This window comes from Camelina sativa, chromosome 9, assembly GCF_030686135.1.
Source record: "Camelina sativa cultivar CO46 ecotype springtype chromosome 9, ASM3068613v1".
In the NCBI taxonomy this organism is placed as follows: domain Eukaryota; kingdom Viridiplantae; phylum Streptophyta; class Magnoliopsida; order Brassicales; family Brassicaceae; genus Camelina; species Camelina sativa.
Window position 1 is genome coordinate 42212480 of NC_141888.1, and position 12594 is coordinate 42225073.

General features: G+C 33.8%; 3 protein-coding genes across 11 annotated transcripts; 2 read left to right on the forward strand and 1 right to left on the reverse strand.

Annotated features, from left to right (window-relative positions):
* Positions 1-199: 199 nt before the first annotated feature.
* On the reverse strand, positions 200-2660 carry LOC104714590 (uncharacterized). Of its 8 annotated transcripts, none has more exons than XM_010432011.2 (5): positions 2574-2660; positions 2383-2435; positions 2173-2204; positions 1471-1625; positions 200-1332 (listed from the first exon to the last, which is right to left on the reverse strand). In XM_010432011.2, exons 4-5 carry the CDS (start codon positions 1582-1584, stop codon positions 502-504), a joined length of 945 nt encoding a protein of 314 aa, XP_010430313.1. In that variant the 5' UTR covers positions 1585-1625; positions 2173-2204; positions 2383-2435; positions 2574-2660; the 3' UTR covers positions 200-501. The 8 variants fall into 8 exon arrangements, with proteins under 8 accessions (XP_010430313.1, XP_010430308.1, XP_010430315.1 ...); XM_010432006.2 differs by having other exon boundaries at positions 200-1344; positions 2574-2653; XM_010432013.2 differs by lacking the exon at positions 2173-2204 and having other exon boundaries at positions 2574-2658.
* A 954-nt stretch (positions 2661-3614) lies between these two features.
* Positions 3615-6287, forward strand: LOC104714592 (flavin-containing monooxygenase FMO GS-OX2). 2 transcript variants are annotated; one of them, XM_010432016.3, is made up of 7 exons: positions 3615-4318; positions 4460-4530; positions 4956-5111; positions 5220-5302; positions 5405-5540; positions 5631-5804; positions 5894-6287. In XM_010432016.3, the coding sequence occupies exons 1-7, from the start codon at positions 3775-3777 to the stop codon at positions 6113-6115; spliced, it is 1386 nt and encodes a 461-aa protein (XP_010430318.1). In that variant the 5' UTR covers positions 3615-3774; the 3' UTR covers positions 6116-6287. The 2 variants fall into 2 exon arrangements, with proteins under 2 accessions (XP_010430318.1, XP_010430317.1); XM_010432015.3 differs by having other exon boundaries at positions 3645-4318; positions 5405-5804.
* A 1359-nt stretch (positions 6288-7646) lies between these two features.
* Positions 7647-10653, forward strand: LOC104714593 (flavin-containing monooxygenase FMO GS-OX3). Its single transcript, XM_010432017.3, has 8 exons — positions 7647-8361; positions 8506-8576; positions 8835-8990; positions 9100-9182; positions 9288-9423; positions 9498-9671; positions 9998-10231; positions 10478-10653. Exons 1-7 carry the CDS (start codon positions 7818-7820, stop codon positions 10217-10219), a joined length of 1386 nt encoding a protein of 461 aa, XP_010430319.1. The 5' UTR covers positions 7647-7817; the 3' UTR covers positions 10220-10231; positions 10478-10653.
* The last annotated feature ends 1941 nt before the right edge of the window (positions 10654-12594 follow it).

Below are 12594 nucleotides of genomic sequence, written 5' to 3' on the forward strand. Positions count from 1 at the left end.
CATCTATAGTAAAATATTTGATTCACTAAAATCTCTTTACGTTACTTACACGACTTCCTTAAAGTGAAATCTATAAGCAGAAATTTTCAAAATTTTGTAACTTTTTTTTTAATAGAAAATAAATAGTTTGAAATTTAGCAGTGCAAAGTGATTCCCACTAATTAAAGAGCATTTGTAAAAGATTTATAAAGTGAAAAAATAAAGAAGAGAAAAAGAGTTAAAATTGAAAATGAAATCATGAAAGTACATTGGATGCGCAGAGGGAGAATATTACTATTTTACAAGTATAAGTAAAATTCAAAGGGCCTAATCAACAGGCCCATTAAGCCCATTAATTAATACACGGAACCAACCAGCCCTAACTAAATTTTGGCACGTAAATCATGTTCAAATAGGTTCAATAAAGAATTTGAAGATCACTAAATCAATGATCCGAAGCTGCTATGTGATAAAGCTAAATCTATGAAGCTAAAGCAATATCTATTAAACCGGGAAATTTCGTCATCCGGTTTGTCTCCTTCTTCTACCTATATACCTCTGAGTCAAACCTTTGTTGTTTCTCGGGTTTGGTTTACATTTTCCATCTTTAGTCTTTCCTTGCAACTTCTTGTATTCTCTCGATCTTAAAACTGTCTCTAAGATGTTGATATCTTCTTGGATCTCATGTCTAGAGAGTGATACAAGTTCCGGGAGTATCTCTTTTTGGAAATTCTTCATTCTCCTTCCTCTTCTCAGCTTGACTCCAGACTCTTTCTTGTTACTCAAGTCATATGTGGCCTTTGATGTTACACAACAGACCTCTTCAAGGATGGTTTCTTTTATTCTTAAAGTGTGTAGCTCAAACGAATCACAAGAACGACTCGGTTCTTCCACACCCATCTCGTGATCTTGAGATGAGCTGATAGCTGTTAATCCAAGTTTGAATGATGAGTCATGACTCTGATTGAGCAAACCCGCTGAAAGCTGGAGTAAACATTGAGCTGCATTTTGGACTAGCTCACACGAATCTTGTAGCTGATCATGAGTCCTTGTGTTGTTTTCCGCGGTGCAACATGAAGATGGAGATGCTGTACAATCTTTTTCATGGACACTATCTAAACCGCTCTTCTCGTCGCTCATGTTTGTCTCCTCAGTGTGTGGCAGGTTCAGATCTTGGAAGAAGTATTGATGATTATTAGAAACCGGCTCATTAGCCGGGGTTTCATTAAGATCCAGCAAACATGAAGATCCATTTGAGATATTCACTTTCTCACTTTTCTTGCCAAACAAATTTGTGCCATATGCTTCAGTCCTCAAGGGAAATACAATGCTTTCCTCTTTTGCGGTATACACCTGAAATGAAAGCTGATGAACATATAATTTTGCTAGAAGCAACAATCATCAAAGGGATCAAAAAGATTCAAATAGTAAAAAGGTTTCGATTTTTTTACGGATTTGTAACTCATAGGGAAATAACTTTAAAATCTCTACCTGCTGCCCAAATAGAGTCACCATTTTAATTTGATTCTGCTTAGAACTTTCTTCATACGTTTCAAAACGTTTCTCGTACAACATTTCGTCGTTGGACAAGCCGGAGAAATACATTACAACGCTTCTTGTTTTATTTTACTCCATGACTCGTCCCTCTATCAAATGCAATGAAAAATGGATAATGAGACAATCCATACTCATTGTGACATTTCTAAGACGAGCTAAAACACCGATTAAACCCGAGAGAGCTTTTCCAGATTCCAAATGATTTGATTTACAAAAGAATACTAGCTAGCTACTGGAATGCATACACATAATCTATAGATGCATAACATCTAGCAAGAAAAATATAAAATAACTACCATGAATGTTGTTGAACAGAACTAATATTATCAAGAATTAAAAGCAAATACCAAATTTGACGAAGACTTTTTGATCAGGTGATCTTAGAAGGAATCGAAACCATCGATCATGTTTGAGAAGTAAATATGATAAGATTTTTGAAGGTTTTTAATCTAAAAATCTTTGGAAAACCTTCCTAATTTGCAGAAAATTTCATGAAAAACTAAACTCATATTGATCATTCACATAGAGACAAAGAAGAGATTCAATTTTTCATATTTATGACTCTATCCTAAACATGCAAATTTCGTGACACTAACAAAAAAAACAAGATTTAACAATCATCAAGTATTAATTTACCGGAGATTTCGATGATGATTAACCACAATTTCCTACAAAAAGAACAATCAAACAGATATAACAATGAAGAGAAGCAATATCTCATTATCTTCATAGTATGATATTTTGGATGATAATTAAATAGAAAAATACTATAAATAAAGAATCAAGTTTAAAGATTAGTATAATTTTAATGGAAGAAAAAATAAAAGAAAAAGGAGGAATCATTACCCAGAAAAGAAATTTGAAGCTTTCAATGGTTAGGTTGACCAACAGATCTATGACTGAGACATGCCATGTAAAAAAGAAGAAGCAAAATCTTTTAGGAAGACAAGAGTTCCATGGTTAGTCTCGTAGAACGAGATGTTATCAACACATATATGTGTCAAGTCTGTATATAGGAGTTACAGAAGAAGTCTTACCATGAGGAGCGAGAGAAGTGTTTCTCTTGATTTTTTCTAGAGAGAGAGATTGAGGATTAGTGGTTATTATTTATGTTAGTGGGGCACATTTAGCAAAATATTTTTATATTATATATGTTCACTTCGTTTCTATCCTTTTATTATTTCTTCTATTAAAACATAAAAAATCTGAGGTGTTAGATTCCTAGAAATTTATTTCCATTTTATTTCATATTAACAATTTTTTCAAATGTTAATATATTGCCTTTTGTAATTTGAATGAGAGAAAACTCGAATTCTTGGAAATTTAGGTAGAGCGAGCAAGTTATGGTAACAAAGATATTTAATTACCAATGAGGATAATAAATTTATATTAACCTATATATAACGTGATCAAAAGATTTTTTCTTTATTATCAACTTCATTAGCTAATAAGGGCTTCAAGGCCCATTCATATTGCTTGGTTGATCCTACTTTGCAAAAATAAAACAAAAACTAAAGGCCCTTCTTTTCTTCTGTATAAATACGAAATTCAGGTACATGACGTTTGCAGGATTAGGATCCTCATTGATGGTTAAAATATTTATCGTCGGTAGTTGTGTCAACATGTTTTATTTGTGTCAACCACGCATTTGGATTGTGTAAAATAAATAAGTGTATGCGTTTCGCATGCCACGACTAAAATAATATGACTTGCCGAATCTTAAATAGTAAACTAATATTCATGTCAATATTTCATCCTTACAACACATGGTCATGGACATGTCTCAACGATCCTTTCTTCCTCTTCTGTTAGAGGTTGAGGGCTCCTTGACTTATGAAAATCAGATGTTTTCGAAAACAAAAACACATTGGACATAGCGATTATTGTACCGATTAACCAAAACGATCGGAGCCTTTGTATCTATTTAGTGGACGACTATTATTATTTGTTGAAGAAAAATTCAACGGTTTGAATTCACACTTCAGGAAAGGCAAAAACCAAACTTTCTGGATGAATGAGAGGGTACGTGTCCATCTAAGTGCCGTTATTACTAGCGAAAAAAAAATGATTGTTAAAGTATGAAATGAAAATGATAGAGTAGTATGTTGAATAATATTAAATAAGATCCTATTATTATTTAGAAAATGATAAATCTTGTTTCAGTTTTATTATATAAACCCCATTGATAGGACCAAACTAAGATCTTACCACAGTCGAACCAATAAAATTTTGACAAATATGGCACCAGCTCAAAACCCAATCAGTTCTCAACACGTGGCAGTCATCGGAGCCGGAGCAGCTGGTCTCGTAACGGCTAGGGAGCTCCGTCGTGAAGGTCACACTGTCGTTGTCTTTGAGCGGGAGAAACAAGTTGGAGGTCTCTGGATCTATTCACCCAAAGCAGAATCCGACCCGCTTAGCCTCGACCCGACACGATCCATAGTCCACTCGAGCGTCTACGAGTCTCTCCGAACCAACCTCCCACGAGAATGTATGGGTTTCACGGACTTCCCTTTTGTGCCACGTTTTGATGATGAGTCAAGAGACTCGAGACGGTATCCGAGCCACATGGAAGTTCTTGCGTATCTTCAAGACTTTGCTAGAGAGTTTAACCTAGAGGAGATGGTCCGGTTCGAGACCGAGGTGGTTCGGGTTGAACCGGTTAAAGGGAAATGGAAGGTCCGGTCTAAAACCTCCGGCGATATATCCGAAGATGAGATCTTTGACGCCGTTGTGGTTTGCAATGGACATTATACAGAACCAAACATCGCTCATATTCCTGGTAAAGTTCAAAGTTTCTAATGACTTAACGCTTGAGGTCACACAGTTAGTGATTTGAATGATTTGTAACTGCTAGATTTTGGATTACAATTTTTGATCCAACATTATCTAAAATGATCACAAATATTATGTATATCGTCAGGTATAAAATTGTGGCCAGGAAAGCAGATCCATAGCCACAACTACAGAGTTCCTGATCCATTCGAAAGCGAGGTACTATTTTTATTTGTTTTTTCGTTGATATTTCATTTTTTATTAGGTTTTTTTTTTTTTTTTTTTGTGTGGTCCTATTATTTAGAAAAAATAAGAAGTCCTTCAAGCTAAGAAACGTGTTGCAAGAGAAGACGACTTTGCCAATGATTTATATACAGTATATGGCAGCGTCTCTTGTGTCTTGTCTCATTATTATCACGTTTAGGTAGTATTTTATTTTTTTAACATATTTCCTTATTTATTACCCATCAACATGTATACAGCAATGTAGTTAACAATATCAGAAACTCTATTATAAAGTGTAAACAAGCCCCCTACATAATCGTCCACTATCAAACAATTTGCGTGCGTATTATAAACGTTCGATCTGATTATATATCATAGATTCATGTATGATCTGCATTTTTGTGTTGATACTTTGGCAGGTGGTGGTGGTGATAGGAAATTTTGCGAGCGGTGCTGATATTAGTAGGGACATAGCTAAGGTCGCAAAAGAAGTCCACATTGCGTCTAGAGCGAGTGAACGTGATACATACGTAAAGCCTCCGGGGCCTCGCAACAATCTATGGGTTCATTCAGAGGTAAACTTAACGGACTATTTTTGTAACCATGGTGTTGATATATATATTCATGAAATTTCATCTTAAAGACAATTAGCGAATGAACATATTTAATTTGATATATTGTAGATAGACACCGCCAATGAGGATGGGTCAATTGTTTTCAAAAACGGGAAAGTGATACATGCTGATAGTATTGTGTATTGCACCGGGTACGTTTCGTTGGTTTTGATATTTAATTGCTCCTTAGATAACAAGAATTATATATGAAATGTGTGATTTATCTACCCAAATGTTTTGTTCTATCTGTGTAGGTATAAATATTACTTTCCATTTCTTGACACCAACGGCTATATGAGCATTGATGAAAACCGCGTTGAACATCTATACAAGCATGTGTTTCCACCCGCGCTTGCCCCTACTCTTTCTTTCGTGGGGCTACCGGCAATGGTTAGTCTCTCAAGCAAAATTGATACATATTGGGGTTTCGAGTTCACGTATCACCTATGTTCTGATCTTTTTTTCATTTATTTTTACCAGGGAATACAATTTGTTATGTTTGAAATCCAAAGCAAATGGGTGGCAGCAGTCTTGTCAGGAAGGTTTACACTACCTTCTCAAGATAAGATGATGGAAGATATTACTACGACTTATGCGACACTTGATGCGTTAGGTATTCCCAAGAGATATACGCATAAATTGGGTAAAGTTCAGGTGAGTCCGTTATATTCCAAACAATAATCGATTTAAGAATAACATAAATATCAATGGCTTTTTATGAAAATATTAATTTCCTTTTACAGTGTGAGTACCTTAATTGGATCGCGGAAGAATGTGATTGTCCACTCGTTGAGCATTGGAGAAATCAAGAAATCGTCCGTGGATACCAGAGACTTGTCTCCCACCCTGAAACTTATCGCGATGAATGGGACGACGATGATCTTAAGGAAGAAGCCTACAGAGATTTTGCTACGAAGAAGTTGATTAGTTTTCATCCTTCCTATTTCCTCGAATCAAGTATATGATTTTATTTTTGGGGGATATATGTCTCATTATATATGATACGGTGGATCACTGTCCGACTAGCGAGCGTGTTGCTATAGGCGTTTTATATACAACACCGCTTCTCACCGTTTTAGGTTTTCTTTTCGTAAACAAATTTCAAAATCAATTCTCAATTTTCAGTTTAAAGCACCATATTATTATTCGCAAACTATATTCTCAAGTATCATGTCTAACATAATTTATGTTTGCAAAAATATTTTCTATGTTGCCATAATTTCAGTTTATTGCAACACATAAAATTTGAAAACTTTTTTCGTGTAATGCTAAACTTTATTGCAACAAAAAACAAATAACACAATCAGAAAAAGTCTCTTTCTTTATACTATCTTTATATACAAGTTCATGCACATGAATTTCGAGGATCGCTATATATGAGTGTAATATTATAGAACCAATTTATTGATGGATCGTTATCGTTAATATATTGTCAGGTAGTTGGCTCACGTTTATTTGTATCAACCACACATTGATTGTGTGTTGATTGAGTAGGGTTGCAAAACATGTGAATGATTGTGAGTTCCAGGACCAAAATAAATCGACTTGCTGATTCATTATTACACCCCATAAAACAGATGTCGCATCGTATTGTATATCGGTGTAGTTGAAGAAAGATTAGTTGAATTAATTTAATTACATCGCTTCATGAATGCCCGAAGCAATATTCTATAATTTGTTACTGTAATCAAGCTTGGTTATTTCATCATGAGCATTAAATGCTATCAATAATAAAAATTAAAAAAACATGAGACGATCCATACGCAGAACATCAACTAATTAAAGTCATAGAGAATACATAGCGGTGACTACTAGCCTAAACCCAATAATCGAGATCTCTGTTTTTTAGATAACAAGATAACAAACTATGACTCATTAAGATATAGTGTTCTCCAAAGTTTAAAAGAGGGATAAGGAACTTTGAAAACAACCATATAAGATTAAGGTAAAGAAATACAAAAATGTCTCAATTGTTAAACGATAGCAAGCTGGTGACCTTATGTTTAATTTTGTTGTTCTTTAAGAATTCTTAAATGATTTTCTTTGTTTAAAAAAAAAATAGTGTTTTAACATTTATTAAGTTCCAAGGATTTTCTAATAATTGTAGACAATTACGTGTTGTCACATCTCCACCAAAATTCCTACCTTCCGAAACACGTGTTTCTTTCTTTTCCAATCTTTTTCACTACTCACTAGTTTGTTTGTAAATGAACATGATGCCCATTCGATATTATGGAATGATCGGACTAGATTAGCGAATTGAAGGAATGTGTGTTCGGTACCCGATACTATGTTTAGTTTTGTAGAATTTTTAACTCAAAAATAAATCATTAACTGATAAAAATTTTATTGGGTAAACTGATTTTGGTTAACTATGATATAATATCTTGTAATCTTGAATAATATATTCTATGTTCTATAATAATATTTAATTAGGTAAAAATATTTAGTTAAGTTTTAAAAACTAATTAATTTTTATAGTTTTAAAAACTATATGCTTCTAGTCCACCGATCTTGTCGAAGGCAGAACGAGTAAAAAAGTTCCATGACTAAGGCAACATATGGCCCTTAGAATATGGTATTTATATGTGGCCCGAAACTGATGTTTCTTAGTTAACAATTCACATTAACCCAAACAGGCCTACCATTACTGAAAATTTAACAATTATGGCAGCAGCTCAAATCCCAATCAGTTCTAAACACGTGGCAGTGATCGGAGCTGGAGCAGCCGGTCTCATAACGTCTAGGGAGCTTCGTCGTGAAGGTCACAGTGTAGTCGTGTTTGAACGAGAGAAACAAGTCGGTGGTCTTTGGGTTTACACACCAAAATCCGAATCCGACCTGCTTAGCCTCGACCCGACCAGATCCAGAGTGCACTCGAGCATCTACGATTCTCTCCGAACCAATGTCCCGAGAGAGAGTATGGGTGTCAGGGACTTCCCGTTTTTGCCACGTTTCGATGACGAGTCAAGAGACCCGAGACGGTATCCAAATCACAGGGAAGTTCTTGCGTATGTTCAAGAATTTGCTAGAGAGTTCAAAATTGAGGAGATGATCAGGTTCGAGACCGAGGTGGTTCGGGTCGAACCGGTTATCGAGAAATGGAGGGTCCAGTCCAAAAACCCCGGCGGTGACTTCGATGATGAGATCTTTGACGCAGTAGTGGTTTGCACTGGTCACTATACAGAACCAAACGTTCCTAATATTCCTGGTAAAGAGATCAATGTCTTTTTTATTTTATTAAATTTTGTCGGCCAAGGTCTTTATACTTTAATTTAAAACAATTTCGTTACTATCTAGTTTGGGCAATACAGTCAGTGATTATATAAAGTACCCTCAAAAAATGTTTTTTTAGGTATAAAATCGTGGCCAGGAAAGCAGATCCATAGCCACAACTACAGAGTTCCTGATCCATTCGAAAACGAGGTAATGGTTCCTTATTAAATTTTATTAAGGTTTTTTTTTTTTTTTTTTTTTTTACGAAAATTCATGTAGTTTTACTTATACCTATACAAACATCAAATTTGCAATTTTCTACAAAATTGTTCTTTAACCAAGTACTTTATTTATTTGTTTTTTTTTTGGACAAATTTTTTTTAACCAAGTATTTGTAGAAAATGAACGAGCTAATTCTATATCATAAATTCATTTACAACCTGCACTTTTGTAATGATATTTTGGCAGGTGGTGGTGGTGATAGGAAATTTTGCGAGCGGTGCTGATATAAGTAGGGACATAGCTAAGGTCGCAAAAGAAGTCCACATTGCGTCTAGAAAAAAGGAACCCCACACATACGAGAAGATTCCCGTTCCCCAAAACAATCTATGGATGCATTCTGAAGTATAACTAAAACTTTATATAATCGAACACTGCTTTGGATTATGAACGTTCATGGGATTTCATTTCAAACATATTAAAGTAGTTGATCTTCTTCTTTGATATATGGCAGATCGACACCACCCGTGAAGATGGGTCAATTGTTTTCAAAAACGGGAAGGAGGTTTTTGCTGATAGCATTGTGTATTGCACCGGGTATATTTGTTGTTATTAATATTTTTGTATACTCAGATAGATAGAAAGAATATAATGTGAATTGTGCCATTGACCTACCATATGTTCTTGTTCTATGTGTGGTAGGTACAAGTATAACTTCCCATTTCTTGAAACCAATGGCTACTTGCGCATTGATGAGAAACGCGTTGAACATTTATACAAGCACGTATTTCCACCTGCGCTTGCCCCCGGACTTTCTTTCGTTGGTGTTCCAGCAATGGTTAGTCTCAATCGGAACTCGAGTTCGCGCCTCACTTAGTTTTGATCTTTGATTTTTTTTTTCCTTTAATCCAGGGCATAGTATTTGTTATGTTTGAAATCCAAAGCAAATGGGTGGCAGCAGTTTTGTCAGGACGGGTTACACTCCCTCCACCGGACAAGATGATGGACGATATTAATGAATGGTATGCATCGCTTGATGTGATAGGTATTCCCAAAAGACATACGCATACAATAGGCAGAATTCAGGTAAGTTCGTTTATTTTGAATATATTCATATATGTCGAGATTGTTTCAAACATTAATTTTTGAATTTGTGAAAAAATTAAAAAATGTTTGAATTTGTGAAAAAATTAAAAAATTCACATGATTTAAGTATAAATATTTTTTTAGATTATCGTAAAAAACAAAACTTGTGTGCTCTTGAACTTCGGATTTACAATTACTCAAAGATATTTAGTTAATTGCTTAAAATTTTGGATTACATTTTTTCTTATATCGAAGGCAGATTATCAATAAGAACATTATGCATAGCTAATAACCTTTTTTAAATGATAACTTAATCTCTATCACAGAGTGAGTACCTCAATTGGGTCGCAAAAGAATGTGGTTGTGAACTCGTAGAACGTTGGAGAGCTCAAGAAGTTGACGGCGGATACGTGAGACTTGTCACCCACCCAGAAACTTACCGTGATGAATGGGACGACGATGAACTCATAGAAGAAGCGTACCATGATTTCTCTAGGAAGAAGTTGATTAGTTTTGATCCTTCTTATTACCTCGAAAACATAAGATGATTTGAGTCAATAGTGCCTACTTAATTGTTTTTTTTTTGGTGGGTGGGTTTATTTCAATAAATTACAAAATTATTGTAACCTTTATAAATTGCAAAATTATTGTAACCTTTATAAATTATTGCAAAATTTAGTCAATAAATTACAAAGTTTTTAACATATTTATAAAAAAAATTTGTTTGTCAATAAATTACAAAGATTTTAACATATTTATAAAAAATTTGTTTGGTTAAAAACTTTAGTGAAATTAAAATGAGTTAGATTTTAGTGCCTACTTAATTGTTTTTTTTTTTGTGGGTGGGTTTATTTCAATAAATTGCAAAATTATTGTAACCTTTATAAATTGCAAAATTATTGTAACCTTTATAATTGCAAAATTTAGTCAATAAATTACAAAGTTTTTAACATATTTATAAAAAAATATGTTTGGTTAAAAACTTTAGTGAAATTAAAATGAGTTAGATTTTAGAAAGAAATTTTATTTCTTAAAAATATATAGTTTTAATTTTCAAATCAGAAAAATGAAAAATGCAGTAATTATTTTACAAAGAAGAAAAGAAATCAAAATCTTTATTAAAAAAAAAGAGAAAAAAGAAGAAAGTATTAACCTTATTGGACTATGGAGAGCAAAGCCCTGTTCCAAGGGCCCAAAAGCGAGCCCAAAAATTAAATGGACCCTGAAACATGCATAGAGCCGGGCCTGTGGTGCAGTATGATCAATTGCTTATGAATCAATATCCTTTTTTTTCAAAGATAAATTAGAAAACTTATATTCTAATATGATATAAAAATCCCTTTCATCTATATACGTGTTCAGTCCGATTTACATCAGTCTGTCCCAAATTCCCAATGATTGGTTTATTTTATGGTTGAGCATACTGAAATTGATGGTTAGAACTTAAAGGAGTGGAAATGGTGTATTGAAAATATTATCTTACGCGCGTATATCCAAAATTGGACAAGATCTCAACTCTCAATTGGTATACAAGAAAACATGTGTCATTTGCTAATTAACTTTGAAATAAAAGGCCATATTCTAATAATTAAATATATCTCTTTTCTTTGGTCGACCATTAATATAGGTCTCTTTTAGCTAGCATAACTTAAAAACTGGCAAGAAAGTTTGACGATTAAAATGTTTTCCTCAACGGTGAAACTTGCCATAAAGGTTTGTGTACGCAACTTTATTTCCTTTTATTATAAAACGTTATAAAGAGAATTAATAACGTTATGGTCGGAGCCATACACAAGCTTACTTGCTTGTTACGGAAATAAACGTTACGCTAGCACTTGTGTGTATACATCTGATTTTGCAGTTCTTTTTTTATAGGTGCATGGCATGTTGTTCGGGCCTGTTTGTTGAGATGTCAAGACGAAAATGACCAGCGGCAACTGTTAGGAATGCGTTTGATTATCTATTTGGTAAAGTACTTAGTGATAGTGACCGGTGGCTGTGATTATAATTTTTATTTAATTTCATAATCTGATGATTTAGGAATAGTTTTTGGCGATACATCAGCGGTTAGCAACTAAATTTTGTAGTATATTCCGACGTTGAAATCTAGTGGATGCAATGTATTCGATCTAGTTGTTGGCGACTATAAAACAAACATAGTTTTTGTGGACGATCGTTGTTGTTTACGCAGTTACGGAACGAATATGATATTCCATTTTTTGGAGAGACAGGGAGGGGTTGTTGGTTTAAGAGATATATTATCGAATTTTAAATTTATTGAGTTTGTGTTTGTTGCAATGATTTTGGGCATATCCACTTCCAATATGGTGACAAGTGCTCATGGGACATGGTGACAAGTGCTCATGGGACAATATGTTTGTTAATATGCTAAGATTCGTATTCAGAACTAATTACTAATTAGTGGAATGAATGATGGTCGACAACAAATAATGGAATGACAGAAAAGAAAATTTATACAGTAAATTTTAAATCTCTCCAACATACAAATGAGAATAATATGAAGACACTGTCAAGTATTCAAAAAGTCAAATTTTAGTTGGTTTAGAACATTTTATTTAATTACTAAAATAATTGAGAATTATAAATTGAAAAATAATCGGAGCTATGTTGGTGGTTCATCGTTAGCATTTTAGTTTATTAATCAGAATGACATCTTATAGTATGTCGTTTGATTGTATCATGCTAAATTACTCAAGTCTAACAGTTGTAAAAAATTTCTTCAAGTTTTGATAACAATTAATCAACTCTCTATCAAAATAACATTGACTAGAACAGAAACAGATTCTATTTGCTTAGTTTTTAACTTCGAACCATACTTGAAAAACAAATGATTTACTGTCTCCATGTGATTGTGACACAAGGCACACAAGGCACATGTGATTGTTGCTCCCACAATTCAACT

Excerpts from the sequence above, each read along its gene's own strand:
- LOC104714592 (XM_010432015.3), top strand. The coding sequence starts at position 3,775 with ATGGCACCAGCTCAAAACCCAATCAGTTCTCAACACGTGGCAGTCATC. Across the intron at positions 4,319-4,459 it reads AAACATCGCTCATATTCCTG|GTATAAAATTGTGGCCAGGA; the intron begins GTAAAGTTCAAA and ends GTATATCGTCAG. Across the intron at positions 4,531-4,955 it reads CTGATCCATTCGAAAGCGAG|GTGGTGGTGGTGATAGGAAA; the intron begins GTACTATTTTTA and ends ATACTTTGGCAG.
- LOC104714593 (XM_010432017.3), top strand. The coding sequence starts at position 7,818 with ATGGCAGCAGCTCAAATCCCAATCAGTTCTAAACACGTGGCAGTGATC. Across the intron at positions 9,424-9,497 it reads TCGTTGGTGTTCCAGCAATG|GGCATAGTATTTGTTATGTT; the intron begins GTTAGTCTCAAT and ends CCTTTAATCCAG. Across the intron at positions 9,672-9,997 it reads ATACAATAGGCAGAATTCAG|AGTGAGTACCTCAATTGGGT; the intron begins GTAAGTTCGTTT and ends TCTCTATCACAG.
- LOC104714590 (XM_010432006.2), bottom strand. The coding sequence starts at position 1,584 with ATGTATTTCTCCGGCTTGTCCAACGACGAAATGTTGTACGAGAAACGT. Across the intron at positions 1,345-1,470 it reads TGACTCTATTTGGGCAGCAG|CTTTCATTTCAGGTGTATAC; the intron begins GTAGAGATTTTA and ends TATGTTCATCAG.